Below are 18,470 nucleotides of genomic sequence, written 5' to 3'. Positions count from 1 at the left end.
TCAAATGCGGATGACTAGCAAACAAATAGGACAAAATCATGGATGATAATGCAGCTTATATTTTGATGAAAATGCATGAATAGGTATGCAGAAATATGTGATTATAACAGACTGTAATTATGACAAATAGTTGGCATGCAAACAAGTAACAAAATATAGACTAAAACAACCTTATATCTCCCTTAATTTTAGAAATCAAATGCTCATCACATTGGCCAGCTTATACCCATACAATGACTAATAACAGCGACCAATTCTCAGATTGTCTGAAGACATATGACAGCAAAGACTCCACATACAAACTGAGAATTACAATGAATATTTTAATGACAGATGAACCTGAAATGTTGCGCCTTGAAGAAGCAAGCAATATCTTTGATGTTGGAGCCTTCAATGACCCAAATCGATCTTTATGCCAAAATCACCCCTGCTGCTAAGGAGGTCTGAGAATTGGTAATCTGGGCAGCCAAACTCCCTCTCACAATGCTCAAAAGAATCACGACTTCTTGCCAAGCTGATTGTCACTAGCAATTGCCAAAATCGATGCCCAAGTAGAGGTATATGAGCCAAATTGTAGAATGACCCAAACTGGTACGAATTGGTTTCAGAATTGAATATGCATCGAACTTCACTCCCAACCACTCCAAAATGCACCAAAGTGAATCGCCTTCCTTCCTAGATGCTAGCGCTGCCTTCCAAGACTTAACAGAGTGTATTAACAAGGGATTTGGAGCAAACCGTGGCGGATAGGGGTCTGAAGCAATTTTTCTCAGATCTGATATACACTCCTGCAACTCTCTTCAAAATCGGCCTACAATATGCTCCAAGGAAAGCCGCCTAGACTTTCTCAATGTGTAGGCACAATCATCACTGTTCATTCACCCAAGAGCTCAAGTCTTCAACAAAATCGTACACCATGAAAAACTGATATCAAATCCCAATTAGCTCAGTAAGAAGGACTGAATGTCCCTCACTCTCAAGGCAACCCTTTAGAGGATCTCTCACCCCCTCAGTTATGCAGATCAAAGGGAGGTATCGTTCCCTAAGACCAAATCTGTAGACAACCCTTGGCTCCACAACCACAATACAAGAGAAGATAACAAATAACCGATGCCAAACAATGAGCCACATCCCCCATTTATCCTTTTCCTCACAAGGATTGGTCAGCTTCTAGAAGCTTCTCTTTTTAATGAAATAATATTAGAAGACCATTCCACATATAGTGGAATTCCTTAATTATATTGACAACAATAATCAAGCATATTGATTACATATGAAGACGTCCAGGAGCATCAACATAATGACAGGAAAAAGTCGATCACCGTTCATATATTATATAACAAATCATAAACAGATACTAGTCTATATGATGTGGAGCTTATTAGGGTGATTGTGCAAAGTTTCTATTTATGAAGTTAAAGGATCTTATTCAGTACCGAATATTATTATTATTGATCAAAACATTGAGAACTTGAAGCTCAAAATCATCGAGAAACATGATGAAAGCAGCATTATAATCCTAAGGCACAAATACCCACTAATGCTGAGTCATTATCATAGGATTTTGAAATACAAGACGGATATATCAGATATAAGCCTGACCATTAAAACATACTTAATATACAAAAATGATTATGAATGATTATGGTGCTATCAACACTAGAGCGTTTGTAGCAAACGTATCATAGCAAACTTAATTAGATGACTTCATGATTGACTACGATACATACCTTCACTCCATTACTCAGTTCTGTTCTGAGGGCCAAAACATATTAGGATCAAGTTGTAATTGGGTTGACAGACATGTTGATATCGACTACGACATCAACATTGGAAGATATCAAAGACTCGTTAATAATTAGCTTTGACCCCCGATAATCAAAGATGCTCATATGCGATATTAGAAAGTACGATATTGGTAGTTAATGACACCATTATTAGACATCGAATATTAAGGAAGAATCGATTAAAGGAAGTCTAATCAATAAACTATTAAGGAGAGGGGTGGTTTGTTATGAAGGGACAAAGACATGTCCTTCAGAGGCATCACTTCAAAATGTAAATTATAAGAAGGATCATTGGAAAACTTATATCGGATATTCATGCATTATTGGATCTGCCCACAGGAGTGATAGCTTTTTGGGAACATTTCAGGTTACAACAATTTCCATGAACAAAAAAGAATCGAGGAAGGTATTATGCGATTCCCATATCGATGTTACCATGAGAACCACTGACCACAGCAAGCAAGCATAAACAGCCGTCAATGAAGCTCCATAAGGAAGCATATCCTATTGAGCATTAAGAACAAGCGATCTAGTTAGACCTATTGAATTAAGTGTAATCAGCGATCCAAGGAAAAGCAATACACAAACAGGGATCAGAATATGTGGATAATCGACAGCGATTACCAAGAAAAGATAAAGAATAGCACTCTACATAAAGTATGCAACAATCACGTATGCAGCGACTGAGCTTGATCGAGTACCTTGAAATCAGAATGTCATTTGTTTTGAACATGAGTAGAGATGTAATGGACACCCCGGAATGCCCAAAAACCATACCAACTACTGCTAGGAATTTTATCAAACAGTTTGCATCCACTCCTTATTTCTCCGTTTAATGTTTTAAATTCCCTTATGGCTCCGGAAATGAAATGTTGGTTTGTTTTACATGGAATTGAAATCACAGAGTATGAACAAGAATGAAACTACAATAATATGCAACTGGAAATTGAACTACTGCTGATATGATATTATTTTTAGAATTAATCAAATACATAGCAGATTTTTCAACTCACTAAATACTCCAGCAATAATGCTCCATCAAATGTTTTCCAATCTTGCTGCTACAATGACATGAATAGTGCCATGTGAATAGTGCCCGCGTGAATAGTGTTGCGGCCTGTAGCTGGAAATACACCCAAATAGTGTTGCTGCCTGTAGCTGGAAATGCACCCAGAATGCACCCAATCTGCCTGTTAATGAAGTTGAAAGCAATGGATTCCAAAGGCCAAACCCCAAGGGAATGACGTCTAGAATGTCACACGAGAGGATAGACGTCCTCTAATGCCAAGAAAGGATCTGCAACTCACACATCAATTTCTTCTCAAATTCAACATGCTGAATGAGGCCACAAAAGCTTCCTTTTATTCTTTCTCCAAGGGTCGACCCAACTCACTTAAGCAATGTGGGATAAAACATGTGCAATATAAAACATATTAGAATATTCACTTATGTCTCCCTTGGATGCCCCTTTGATTTGCACACATCCCCATAAAATAAATATTAAAGTAACACTTTAATATTTTACAATTAAATTAAATGTTACTTTAATAACACTTCAGGCATTAAAATATACTAGCAATCGGACTCCGAATAGCGCGACTGATAACTCGTCAGAAAGCTCTCGCCAAGGAGTATCGAATCCAATCACCAGAACTAGCCTCCGTTGTGTCCTGTTGACTTACTAAAAATAGTAAGTATGCCTGAAACTAAGTAAATCAACTCCGTTTTGGCCTGAACTGGAAATGACTAGGCCAAAACACTCCAGGATCCCTTTAAACCCTTCGTTAGCCCTCGGGACCATGTAGAGCTAGGCTAACGCACATATGCTTGGTCAACTGCTAAAGTGGGGACATTACAAGAGACTTAATAAACAATCCTCACATCTTAACAGATGGCAAATCCTCATAATTTAAAAAACAATGGTGATTTATTAGCTAGCTTGCAAAGTATAACATAATTAATTAGTAATTCATTAAGACAGACCTGTTGACAATCGTAAAAAGGCAGCTAATCTTTGTAAGGGAGATGTGATCTTCTAAAAGACAAGACAGCGATTTAAAACAAGAATGAAAACAGTATTAGTAAATGTGTTAAGGCAGCAGTGATAAGAAAACAATAGACATGGGAAGACTTTATTACGTATTTATTTCCAGATTTAAATCTCTCTAGTAGGACAGAAATTTACAATATGGAGGCACATATCTCAAGTATATAAATCAGAGAAAGCTATCAAGATAAGTTCTACCTTCCAAACTATTCTTAGAATTTTAAATATTATAATGAAATGCATTTATATTTGATTAAATTATATTTATTAATATATTACAACTCTCACTTTAAGTTAAAATTATTGTTCAAGACTAAATTATGGTAAATCCCAAAAGGGGGCATTACAATTAGAATAACACATAGCATCGTATAAACAACAAAACCTCCATAAACTTGAATGTTGTTTCAAACATAAATGATAAATATTTTAAGATATTCATTATTCAAATTTTAGGTTAAATATTAAAATAATACTTTCAATTTCAACAATTAGTTATAATCATCGAATGGATTTTCTAAATGATCAATATCATCATCATCATTGTCATTAGATGATGTAGGAACATTACATTAACCACAAGCAGTGCCACCGCCACTACCACAACCACTTGCAGTAAAAGTCTAAAAGTGTGTTGGCTTTCAAAATCCTCAAGTGCAATATGTTGGGAAACGGAAGCATCCAAGTCAATATGCTCTGACTCTATATCCCACAACTTTGTGTCCCCTTCCTTGTAGTTATGTTATTTGTGCAAAAGGAGACACAAGTTGGAATGCACATATACTAAGTTCTTTGCTCTTTTTGAGTGCAATCTATTACACTTTACTGAGTGGATGAAAGAATATGTGCTCCAATTCCTCTCAGATGCGGACGAACTAGCAACATATCAAGACAAAGTAAAGAGCTAGAGTTTTACAATATAAAAATAAAAAAATTTAAAAACTATAAATGAAAGTTGAAATTTTAAAGACTAAAAATAAAAATACATTAAACTTACTTGTGATAAAACTTCAAATGCAAGAAATTGTAGGTATTGAAAATGTTGATCATGGCAAACGTAAGCATTCTTCTTAAACTTATCAAAAGAACCTCAATACTCAGTCATGACTACATCTTGAAAATTAGGATTAGGGAAGAGTCAATGAAATGTTGTCTTGTACCTTTCAAAAACTCCAAAATCTTCATATGGAGCAACCCTTGTTGGCAAAAAAAGAATCTTGACAATATAATAGTTTGTTCTCAATGTGAAGGCAAGAAGATGTAGTGGGGTGGTCATTGTGTTTCATCTTTCTTCAATAATTGTGTGCACTTGTTTGGAGAAAGTTTTGTTCAAGTTCTTGCTCTTTCGTATTTATGATGTCCTTTGTCTTCGCAATCATTGAGTCGATACAATCATATATCTCTCCCAAGCAAGGCTTGTCCATGTCAATATAATGAATCATACTCAAAATGGGCTCAATGAAAAAAATGAGATACTCCACACAATCCCACTAAGAGTTATCTAGAATCATTCACTTAATATTTGTTGCCCTCTCAATGTTGTTTTGCCTCCATATGGACCAATTTTAGCTAGTCACCATGATAGAAAGTGCCTCTCGAGTTTTCACAAGTCATCTCAAGACAATTTTGTTAGAAGCAAAATAGATCTCAACAACCTATTTAAAAATAGAAAATGAAATGTGAAAACAAAATTTAAAAAAGAACTAGAATACGCAATCAAGTTATGAAAAAAAAAAAATTATAATACTTCAATTCCATTCAATAGCTTCAATTTTGAAAATGATCTAAAAATGCCTTGTGACAAGTGATGGTTGGTGATGAACATTTGGATTTCCTCCACCTCTACATACAACTCTTCAATCCAATCAATTTTATTCCCAATTTTTTTTAGCATAAGATTGAGAGAGTGGAGTGTAAAAGGTGTCCAAAAGATGTGTGAATAGCGTTTCTCAATCAACAACCCAACAGCTCTACAATTCTTTGCATTCTCCGTTATGACTTGAACTACATCACAAGGTCCCACTTTCTCAATGGTTGCAATGAGAATATCCACAATAACTTGGCCATCTTTCACCTACCCCTCACAATCTACGGCTCCCAAAAACATTGCCCCTTTAGGGGACACAACCATGACATTGATCAAAGGTTCATTTTTAACATCTTTCCACCCATCGAAAACAATGGACAACCCTATCTCAACTCGTGAATCCCTTATGGATTTCAATGAATTCTCTACGAGATTGACCTTTTTTTCCAATATTGTGCCATGCACCTTCTCATAAACTAGGCCCTTATACTCTTTTGGAGCCTCATTAATTTTTTCCCTATTTTTCGCCAATTTACATGAATACATCTTGCTATGTGTTGATTGGTAACATCTCGAGTCTCACTTTGAAATGCAATTTTAAAAAATCCCTTTAATCTTTTGTTTGTAGTGGGTTCTTCACTTTCAAGAGTGGCCAAAAATAGGTGGTTCTCTACCACAACATTAGGATTTCATGGGGGCATTGGAGGATTCATTCCCTTTGATCTTCTTTTTGCCAAGGGGTGATTTGATCTCAACCTACTAGTTCATTTGCTTTCTCTTACTCCATAATATATGCTATCACTTGCTCCAAAAAAACAAGTACACCATTCTTTCCAAGGCAAGCATTGATGCCTTGTCAAAGTATTTCACACAAATGGGCTTTCACCCAACTATATAATCTAATATCACATCCCTAACAAATCCAAATATAACCCCCACCACCTAGAACCAGTTTTATCATATCAAAATAGTTCTATCGAGGACAACTTGGTTCTATTTTGAATTTAGGTTGAGCTATGGAACAAAACTAGCCACCATTGTGATTCAAAACAAAAAACAAAAAAATATTTTGAAAAAATAGATATATAAAACCTAGCTCTTTTGATCCATTCATAGAAGAATCAAAGAAACTTAGAAAAACAAAGCAAAGAGTTTGTTTTATGTTTTGTAAAACAATCATGGAAGGAAAAAAATGAAAAAAACTTACCTATTTGCAAAAAATTCTTCTATGTTCTTAGCAGGGATTAGACACTTGAAAATACATAAGAATAGCAATGCAATCATTGTAAAACCTTCAAATATCCTTCAACTCCTCTTGTTAATTCAAGAAGCAAAAATGAATGTTTAGGCTATTGAAATAATATATTTTTTCAACTATTTTGCAATAGAAAATGAGCTAAAGTAAATTTGTTTGGTGTTTGATATTTTTAGAAGTGACTTTTTGTGTTTAAAAATCATTTTAGGGCACCCAAGTCAAAGTCAAAGCCAAAAAAAATTTTAAAAACTCGCGAGGATAAATGGGTTCACCCAAGTGTTGATGTGTTTTTATGCACTTCATACACAAAATAAAATACCAAGGTATCTTATCCTCTCTTGAACAAAATCTCCTCAAATGCTGAACTAAGTGATCACTTGAGGTGACTCCAAGGTTCCAAATGTCAGGTCTTGACGTGTGGATAAGCTCAATGGTTGATGTGATTGCTGATAATCCAAGGGGGCTTACGCAGTTGTTCTTAGGAGATGAATCTTTCAAACACAAGGAATACTCTATGAGTCTAATTTATGCTTTCGAATGATATGCAATGAGGCTCTTTGATTACTACTACTAACGAATGATTGATAAAAAAGAGTAAAAAAGGATTAAAGGTTTGAGGAGTGCTATATTAATCCTAGGAATGCAAGGACAATGGACGATTTTAGTGAAATTCAACTAGACTTTGCTTTGACATGCAAGGAACAACTCCACAAAGCTAGTGCGATCTTCTAAGGTAAGCAAATGATATTCAAATCACCACCAACATAGACACCATCAATGTGATGCATATCAATGGGTGAGTAAGAATCAAAGTTATGCTTGTGTAAAGAGTTCAGTTGACCACGCAAAGTATTTGGCAATCAGCAAAACACTAGTAGTATGAACATACAAATTTCACCATTAATCATCAACAATGATCTTTCATTCATCTAAAACACTTGAAGCAAATCTTTTCTATCTTCTTCTTTTTTTTCTGATTTGAAAGGATGAAGAAACATGCAAATACTCCAAACACAATAAGTCACCAACACTTCAATGATTTTATTCTCTCTTGCAGCATGAAAGCAACAATTCTTCAAAATCAATCTCTTATGTTGTACAAAATGAAATGAGTTGAGCTCATATAGAGCTCTCAATACAAATAAATGGTCAAGATCAATCTAAAATCAGGGGCCAAGATTATGCCACCTAAACCCTAATTAGGGTTTGTTACAACAAAATACCAAATTATTGCATATCACTAAATATCAGCCAATAAGAAAGTAACAACTTTCTCACACAAACTACAAAGATGAATCCTCCAATTAGAAAATTCAATGCCACAAGGGATCATAACAAACAATCATCTAGAAGTTTGTTTCCCTTATCTATTTCTCTACAAGCAAATTCAAAGAATTTGGACATGATGCAATCAAGCTCATCCATTGGGACACTTGGCATGATCTTCAATTGATTCTCTATGTAATCTAACTCCGCTAAGGATGAAATGAAGATCTTCTCCCACTCAAGCCCCAAGTCTTGGACATTGCTCACAAGTGTCATGAATGACTGAATATCCTCCAACTACTACTCTGAAAGTGATCCAACTGTCCCACAGAAGATATACCTCACTCTTTTTGTCAATATGTCAACAGCTATTTCTACCTCTTCCTTCATCTCTTTCCCAAGTATTGTTTCAGTTGCTGCCACATTTCTATCATTTACCACCTTGATCATTTCTTCAATTCGAGTGCAACCCCTGTTGATACCTTCATACATATCCCTTCTCATTCTAAGTGTGTAATACCATCTGTAGAAGTCACATGATTGTCCATCCTTCACCACTCCAACGTTTACCAAGGTTTGCTTGGGGATGTCCATCAATACTTGTAGCCTTGGAATAGTGAATTCCTTACTGTGACTAAAGACATCATAGGAAGCATCAAGCACCTAGATCCTGTCAAGGATAGCTGAAACTCTCTCAAATATGTGTGCTAAGTCTACCAAGAACTCATTTGCTTTGGTGAAGGCATTATCAATCCAACTCTCATTACTTCCAAATCATCAACTAATCCAGCGGAAGCGATGATGGAGGACTACATGAAGGGTCGGTTTGTCTTATCGGATTCCTCAGTTGTTGGACATAGCTTCTCAAGACATTCAATTCTTTCTCTAGCTTCCTCTTATCTTCTTGCACAAGCTCCAATCTATCCTAGACTGCCCCCACTGACTCACTCAACTCTTCCATCTCCTGTTCAACAGTAGTAGGACCTAACTCAATTGTTGTCAAGTCAAAGTCGTCAATAGTGATCTCATCTTTTGGCTTGTCCACTCTTGGAGTAGTTGTCTAGGACCCTGTATTATCTCTTGTGATCTTGGAAAGCTTCGTAGCTTTCTTCTTCTCAACTGTCTTACCAATTCTCTGTAAGAAGCTATCTAAGTCATCCGTTATCTCTTCTTCTACTACTATCACTTCTCTAGTCACGCTTTCTCTAAGCCATGCCAAGATAGCAGATTGCTCCTTCTCTACTTCCAATTCCTTGGATTGCTGCTCTACCCAGGGTGGAGAGGTTGTTTCCTCATTATCATCCTCATCCATTATCTCCACATATTCATCCCTTGCTGTTGTGTTGTCAATAGCTTGCTCTTGCACTGCTGCAGTATAATGTGTTTGAGGCTACTTTCCTTTATCTAATCTTTCACCTTGATTATCCTATATAGTAGATTCCAAGGGCTCATTCATGCCTTGGATCTTTGCCTCTCTTGAGTGATTGACCTTCATTGATGGATACTCGATTCATTGCGACCTCTTGTAGGGATGAGGTGTTGGTGGAAGGATGATTTGAACTAATCTTGTGCCTCTTTTGTCTTATTCCTTCGTTATGACTTCCTTTCCTCTTGGAACCCTTAGGTTGAGATGATTGAGTTGCATTACCACTCATGGTTATGCTTTCCATCTCTTCATCGAATGAATCCGAATCTCCCATCATATCATATGTTAACTGAACATTTTGACTCTTCAACTTGTTGGTTTGAGCATCCACCAACCTTCGTGTATTTGCCTAGACAGGTTTCATGAGCTCTTCTAATTATGTGATCTCAATGCCAATCCAATTAACTTCTATCTCTTTGTACTTTTCTTGCTCGTAGGCATGATGGAGGCTCCTTCCATCATCTTGCACTTGATCGGGGATGGGGAATATTCTACAAGTCCTGAAGATCTCTATAGGTAGCCTACAAAACATCTTCCTTCTAATCTCAAAGCCATCCTTGGCATTCATCCAGTACTCTTCTATATGTGGCTTGTGCTTGTGCCTACCACCATTTAACCTCCTTATGCTACCACATGGATCAAAGTTTGTTTGCGGAGGATATTCAACAAGGAGATAGAATTTCAACTCCTCTTTTGACTTCTCGGCCGCTTGTATTAATGGGCATACTTCCACTCACTGTCCAGCTGAGATCGGAAAATAAATTCCATCCTTATGCCTGTTATTTTGAATCTTGTTGTAGGTGACCAACTGCCTCAAGAGTTCCAATAATACCATCTTGTCCATAGGATAACGTGGAAGTTTGTGTGGTGGAGATGAGCATTCTTGAACTCTTATGTAAGTGAACTTGGGGTATTGAATGAACCAAGCACCATACTTCTTTACTAATTCTTTCGCTTCCTGGGATAGCCTCTGATGGATGCCACCTTGCAATGTTCTTACTGTGTGCATGGGGAAGGCATCATTCACTCTCCTAAAGTGTGCCTTGTTGTGAAAGTGCAGTTGTGTGTAGCACTCACACACTCTTGTTTTTGTTTCTCTGTTTCCAACTGGGCCTACATATGTTAGTCCTTTGTATCCATAAGCCCTTGCAAGTGAGTAGATGATATAGGAACTCATGTAGAATTGCTTGGTGCGCTCTAGCCTCCTAAATTGTTGATCAGTGTTATTGCTTATGATCCTTGCCCAATTGACTTTCTCTCCACCTTCTGTCACTACTTCCAGGTAGTAAAACATCCAAGTCTCGAAAGAAGAGGCTTGAGGACTTCCCATGATCCGGTTGAGCAATGTGATCAAATTGCCATATTCCTCCTTGAAGTCCACTCGATGAAGCTTATTAGGCATCTTGGAGGGATGAGGTCTAGCCTTTGATATCCAATATTTGTTGACGATGCCCAAGCATTTCTCCAGATCGTCATCATAGATCATTTGTGCTCCTTGTTCTCGTATATCATGTTCTTGTGATCAAGTATGTTGAATGCCTCACTGATGGTGGCTTCCGATAAGTATGCTAGGACTTTGCCCTCATGTGCCACTATCTATCTTGTGTCCGCATCGTAGTGCTTGGCAAACTCCACTATCAGCTCATTGTATTAGATAGTTGGAGCAAAGCCAATTGCTTGCACAATTCCGCTCTCAATCATCTTCTTTGATACTCCGCAGGGTTTGCTCTTGTAAAGAGATCCTTGGAACTTCCCCATGTCAATCTTGCCTAGGTTGGTATCTCCAACATTAGCCCATAGTGATGTGATCCTTGACTCCAATAGCACTCCTTTTGAATCTTCTTTGATGAGAGCTTGCCTTGAAACTCCTCTGGCCTTTGGGGCTGCCATCTTCCACCTATGAGAATGGCTGCCATCTTCCACCTGTGAGAATTGTCTAAGTTAGGGTTTTGAAAGGATATTAAAGTGTAGAGGATTGAAAATCATTAACAAGGATAGCAATTCAGCCTTAGAAAATTTAACAAAAATCAGTATAAAACCTAATGAATTGCTATAACCCTAGCTTCAATTCAAACCCTAACCCTCTATTTGACTGAAATTCACCTTAAAAATGATCATAAAAATGCAATGATACTTGATTAGGAACAGAAATCAGTAATGATATTGAAGGAATTTCAAGATTCAAAACCCTTTCTAACCCTGATTTGGGACTGCGCCAGCATATAATCAGGGCTGAATCTCAATAAAACACTTCAAAAGCTCAGAAATCAGACCTGGTATGTGACTTGATCGATAACCAAACAATGCTGAATCTCAGAAAAAGCGCCCACAATGTAGGTGAATTTGCCTTAATGCTTTAACAAGGATAGCAATTCAGCCTTAGAAAAGTTAACAAAAATCAGTATAAAACCTAATGAATTGCTATAACCCTAGCTTCAATTCAAACCCTAACCCTCTATTTGACTGAAATTCACCTTAAAAATGATCATAAAATGCAATGATACTTGATTAGGAACAGAAATCAGAAATGATATTGAAGGAATTTCAAGATTCAAAACCCTTTCTAACCCTGATTTGGGACTGCACCAGCATATAACCAGGGCTGAATCTCAATAAAATACTTCAAAAGCTCAGAAATCAGACCTGGTATGTGACTTGATCGATAATCAAATAATGCTGAATCTCAGAAAAAGCGCCCACAATGTAGGTGAATTTGCTTTAATGCTGATTAGTTTGCTGCATTCTTCGTGTGAAGGTGATCAAAAAGAATCGCTGCCTGATTGAATTCGCCTTCTCCTTAATGTTTCAGGTTCGCTGATTGCTGTTTGAAAGGATTCATTGCTTTGATTGGGGAAGGAAATAGCTGGCTGTGACAACACAAAAATTGCTTATTTGATGAAAGTAGTTCACTGGACAATGCAAAAAACATCGCCTTTGATAGAAGAAGTTCACTGCCCAGTGAAAGAAATTGCTGCTCAATGATGGGAAATTCGCATTGGTTGATGAAGAAAATCACTTTAGAAGTTACCCTATGCCGGTGAGAGTCACTGACTGAAAGATTCAGATCGCTGCTATTAAGAAGGAAATCGTTTGTGCCGATGATCAAATGAAATGACCATCAACCCCTCTATATAGGCAGCTCATGACTTTTAGTGTTTCAACTCCCTAGGAGGCCGACCTTGCATTTTATGTCCTTTCATTTAATTATTTGCAATGCTTCAATTTCCAACATTAACCAACTTGCTTCTTTCAAATTCAAAATTAAAACGGTTATCTTCATATGTCGACTTACCTTGTCTTAGAGCCACCTCATTGTCACCTCATTGCCACCTCACCCTTTGGTCACGGACTTAGGCTGATCATGGATTTCTTATGGGCATGGATTCTCTAGGGTCGTGGATTTTGATGACCCAAGGATAAATTTGCTTACCTCCCTCAAGTAGTTGGTTCCATTGATCATTCTCATTCTCCACCAAACTTAGTCATTTTCTAGATCGAATATCACAATGTTGCACTTACCATTGCCAAGTCGTGGATTTTGGCAAGTGAGGGATAATCTTGTTCATTGTTCAATCTTGCCAACTTCAAGCACTTAGTTGATCAATTCACTTCACTTTTAATATGATGTTGATCATAATTCTCTAAGCAAGAATTGAGCTTGCTCATCATTTCATCTTTAATTCAAAGATCAATCTTGTCATCTCCATGCTTAAAGCGCGGATTTTGGCAACTCAAGGAAAAAGGTCATCAAGGTCGTGGATTTCAGCAACTCAAGGATAAGCACGGCAAGTGTGACCTCCACCTTGACTTAATCTTTATTTCACTTCACCTTCATCATGTCGATTTCCTTACTTAACTCAATCCAAGGTATTCTCTTCATCACCCATCAAGACATTTGGATAGCGTCGCTTACCTTCACCATTGCCAACTATGACCCCAAAGTCGTGGACTTAGCTAGGTCGTGGATTTTGGTGACCCAAGGATAAACTCATTAACCTTCACTCCAAGTTGACTTCTTCATCATTTGACTAAGCTGATCATTTCATTGTCTTTGCTTTCAAACTTGAAGGATTCAAGGGGGGATAAACTCATTCATTATCGCTTCTATTTAGCATCTTCACTTAGTCCCTCAAGACCATGGATTTTGGTGAGTCATGGATAACTCACCTCGACCACCTTTGCTTGTTGATTGCACCAATTGTTTGGTAACTTATTCATGGGGTTGACTTGGTGCATTCGTTCTCTTCATCATCACTTAGACCTTGAACATCTTGATTAATTGCCTCATCTCAGATTGTTCATCACCTCTGTGCTCCAACCTAAGGGTGTCCAACTGCTTGCTAGACTAAGGGTCATACCTAAGACCTAACCTTAAGGTTGCACTATGAAGGATCACTTGGTGATCATCTTGACCTCTATTCAACACTTAAGCATCAAGAACTATAATGAATTCAATCTGATCTAATGAGAAAATTGACTGCTGCCAAAGTACCTGAGACCTAAGACTACGGGCAAAAAAAAAGGGGGTCCCCATTTGCAATGGGGCGATCTGTGAAAAGGTCACAACACCAAGTTCCCTCAAATTCATCTTGAGTTCATCGAGGTTCGTCCTAGCCGAACCAAACACCTTTGCCTAGGATCCCATCCAAATCTACAAGCATATCAAACCAAATCATGGATCTACTTCCAACTGAACACGTATCCAACAAGATAGCACAAAACAAAAGAAACACACAACCTATGTTTCATTCTAACTTGCCCAGCCCTATTTTTTTCAAAAGCAAGTCCAACTAGTTTTTTGAGTGATTAAGGATTGCAAAGGCATGAAGGAGCAGTTCACCAAAGAAATTCACTGTTTATATTATGCTTTTCATTTTATTTCGAAGCTTCCAAATTTATTTATTTTTTAAATTTGTTTTGAAGGTTTTTTCATTTTCTTATAAAATGCATCATAGGGTTAGATTGTAGTTTTCTTTCTTTTCTTTTATTTTTTTCATTTTCTTTGTTAATGTAGCCAAGGGTGATATTTTTTTCGAAACATGTGGTTACACGTATCCTTATTGTTCAACTTCATAATGGTGGCTGCTAGTCCACGTTCAAAGGGAACAAGGATGGAGAGAACTTTCAAATTTGACCAAAGATCCCCTCTTTGGAGCCATGTGACAATGATTGGGCAACTTCCAATTGGTGGGAGTTTTCTTTGGTAATGCAATCAATACAAAAACAAGTATACAAGCTTACTTAGTCAGTCGAGTGAAAGCTCACCTATGTGCTATGACCAGCCAAGGGATTAAAGTTTGTCCAAGGCCAAACAAAAAAAGGTTGCCCCAAGAACATATTATTGCATGTATAAACAAGCAAGAAGAAGCAAATATTGTGTCTGAGAATGTGAGATCTAAATCCCATCCTTTGTCCAAGAAAGGATCACGCAAGCCACTTGTAGAGCCATCTTTCACCTCACCAATAGCGAATACATCACATCCATTCATTGTGACGTTATCTTCCCAAGAAAACAAAATCCCTTTTCTTCCCTAGGGAAGAGGCCCATTAGATAGGGCATTTTAGAATGAAGCAAGGGGCATATCAAATGAGCACATTGTACAGTATATTTACACCAATGGGCTTCCTTTCAACCTTGTGAGGTAACCATATTGGAGAGAAATAGTGTCGACAATCAATCAAACACCCTTAGGTTACACAGATTCTAGGTATGAGAAGGTGTGCACCACCTTGTTGGCAAAAGAAAAACACTTTGTAGAAACATCACTGCACTCAATCAAAGATTTATGAGCTGAAACAAAAGTATCCATTGCTTATGATGAATTGAAAGATTGTAAAAAAAAATCTTTTATTTGCAATATGCCCTAAAGGGACAATATTTTTTAAGGCAATAGATTATGAGGAGCAAGTGAAGGATGCAAACTTCATTGCCAAGATCCTCATAGAATCCATTGAGATGATAGGTCTTCAAAATTTTATTCAAGTCATAATGGACAATGCCACAAATTGTAGGGCAACAAGTTCATTGATAAAGGTATGATATAAACAAAAAATTTCGACACAGGCATCATCCTCTTCCTCAACTTGGCGATGCAAAAGAAGGGCACAGAGATAGAGTGGAAGAAAGAAACATGCATTTCGGTGAGGAGATTCACATGTTTTCATAACAAACCATCATATGTCCAAAGCCATCTTAAGTCCTTCTCTAAGTTGGTGCTGTCGAAGGTAAGTTTATGAAATTAATTACTATTTTTTTAAATAAAACAGTGTAACACCCATAATTATATTAATTTAAAAATTCGGATTACAAAAGGTGGTCCCAAGCCAGAAAGAAACAGAACACCAACAGTACCAAAAGGGAAGCAAAACGCAAGATGGTCATGCGGAGAGCGAAGGCCTGAGAATGCAAAACCACTAATAGAATGGGATTTATCAGAACAGAACAAGCAGATCAAACATGAGTGCCGGATAGAAGGCCACAACCGAACAGCACCAAAAAGCAGAGGAAGAAATGAGAGCTAGTGGGAGACGGAGTAGCTCCCCAAAGCACTGTAATCATCCACGTCCGCCATTTGTGGAGGAGTAGCGACAGGTGGATAGGCATGACTACCAATCAGCGAAGAATGCTTGAACAGGAAGATGAGGGGTTCAAAGCTCACCCTTAAGGCATTTTAAGCAGCCCATAAACACTTTTTGGAATTTATCAATAAAGATAAATAAAAACACCATAACTCAATGTGCATGCAAATGATGAGATTCTAAGCCTAATTACAGTAGTCGTGTTGTGCAAACAAGGTTCTATGGCGGATTCCTAAAATGTATGGTCTAATATTGTACTTTTGTTCCATCAAAAAAAGGCCAGAGACAGCTGATTAAATGTGTAAAATAAGAGGAATTGGACTAATAAGCAAATAGAAACATGGTTACAACGTGTTTCTACCTCCAAAAACTCCTGGTGTTTCGCAACTTCCTCTTGTGGGTCTTCAATCCTAACAAAATGATAGAAGCTAACGGCCAAAAATTCCAGACCACTGCAGGCCATCTTTTGTGCTTGAACAGATTGGCATGCATCTTCCCTATTTTCAGCGGGAATATCAAAGTTGACCCTTCCTCCACATTCAAGGGATTTTCCAACATGAATTCCATGTCTGTAGGACTCGATCAGACAACCACCCTTTTTTAAAGAGAACTTTTTCTTGAATCCTATTAATCCGCTAAAGGAAGAAAAGGAGCGGATGTGATTACTGTTACGGTGATTTGGATAGCGAAGGGACAAGTGTGAATCGGTCTTCCAGTGAGCTTGGAAGGTTGTGGGTTTTGTTGAGAGAACGAGTGACATGTTGCAATTAAATGTGAAGCATAAGGCTCAAAGCTCAAAGCTTCCATCCACGCGCTACTACAGTTCAACCAGAACGAATAGCATTCGTTACTGATGCATTGCTTAGACACAGCCGAAGGAGATAATGTGAATCTTGGGGAAACTGAATCATTTGAATCCTTGCGTTTGAGATATAGTTGTGGTTAGGAAATCCAAGATAACATCATATGACGCCTCCTATGAGTTAATGGAGTAAAAGGCACTTCATGTTTTTTTAAAAATGAGTAGTGCCATATACTATATTTTCCAAAAACAAATTATTATAAAACATCACATTTTAAAGTTTTTCTTAAAATATGGAAAGAATGCCTTTTATATAGAGATAGCAGTTAAGAATCGCATATAAAAGTTGTACAAAATAGATTAACAAGATTACAATCAATCATATAATCAGTATTGACTTCTTCAAGTAAAATATATAATAAAGCTAAAACAGTTTAATCAATTGGAGCAACAATAATCAATTTTATAAAAAGGGTCTTCATCTTTGGGCTATACAAACCTTCCCTTTACTCAAACAGCTATGCAATTTGCAATTTGATTTGACGAATTTAGAAATACATCTTTAAATTTCTCTTAGCCTTCAAATTGAGAAAATAAGGAAGCAAGGCAATAATACACATCAAATTAAAGCCTTAGAAATATAAATTTGTGGTGATTATTATGGTTGTTAAAGATAGCTTTACATATGTTTCTCTATATATGCAACAAAATGACATGTCTAACACCTTGAGAAATAACATTAACATGTAACACAACCCCAAGAAGAGACTCTTTCCAACTTAGCTTATGATAAAAAAATAGCAAGAAAATCGTTAAACACGCCATTCCACTATATTTTAACAAACAAACCTCTGCAAAATACACCTCATGTTTTCATGTTTATGACAAAATAGGCAATTAATCGGTTGGACCATAATACTCTTCTGTGTGTGTGAAAAGTGGACCCGTATCTATATCCGAATACACAACACTTCAATAAGTCATTAGATGCATGGTTAGTAAATCAATAATCAATGAATAATAAAACCATTACAAAACGGCCTATTACCTTCTATTAGATGTGAGTTTTAGTCTTGCTCTCAGATTTTTTTATGCAACACCAGTGACTAGACGACACCTAAATGAAGGATTTAATCTATATGAGCACAAAATTGAGCTAAATGGATGCAAGATATGCAAGATTAAGCTAGATGAATGAATATTGAGCTAAATGAATTAAACTAATCATGATTAATATGCAATAAACTAAGATGTAATATTCTCAATGCACAAAATCTCAATGAACCTAGAGCAAAAACAACATAATAACAATAAATCTCCAAGGTAATTTGAATGAGAGATGAGAGCCTGAATTTATAGAAAATTCAGAGAGAGACCAACAGTCAAGATCGATTAATAATGAGCGGCCGAGATTCTCCTAGAGGAAGCACAATCCGAGTGAATTGATATGATTGGCTGCTTTCTCAACTTTAAAGGAAATTGAACAAAATTTAAGATAAAA

General features: G+C 37.0%; 1 protein-coding gene across 6 annotated transcripts in view; it reads right to left on the bottom strand.

Moving 5' to 3' along the window:
• The window catches only part of LOC131031479 (rhodanese-like domain-containing protein 8, chloroplastic), a 131,108-nt gene extending 113,959 nt beyond the window's left edge, over nt 1-17,149 (bottom strand). For 2 of the 6 annotated variants that reach the window (XM_057962604.2, XM_057962605.2), the window contains exon 1: nt 16,529-17,144. In XM_057962604.2, the coding sequence (XP_057818587.1) occupies nt 16,529-16,927 (399 nt within the window). In that variant the 5' untranslated portion in view covers nt 16,928-17,144. Of the gene's footprint in view, nt 1-16,528 lie in introns of all 6 variants that reach the window. The other 4 variants (XM_057962601.2, XM_057962603.2, XM_057962602.2 and 1 more) reach the window with 3 other exon arrangements.
• Nucleotides 17,150-18,470: the final 1,321 nt, after the last annotated feature.

This window comes from Cryptomeria japonica, chromosome 6 (assembly GCF_030272615.1).
Source record: "Cryptomeria japonica chromosome 6, Sugi_1.0, whole genome shotgun sequence".
Taxonomy (NCBI): Eukaryota; Viridiplantae; Streptophyta; class Pinopsida; order Cupressales; family Cupressaceae; genus Cryptomeria; species Cryptomeria japonica.
Note: the sequence above shows the minus strand (reverse complement) of the source record. Positions and strands in the feature narration are given on the sequence as shown.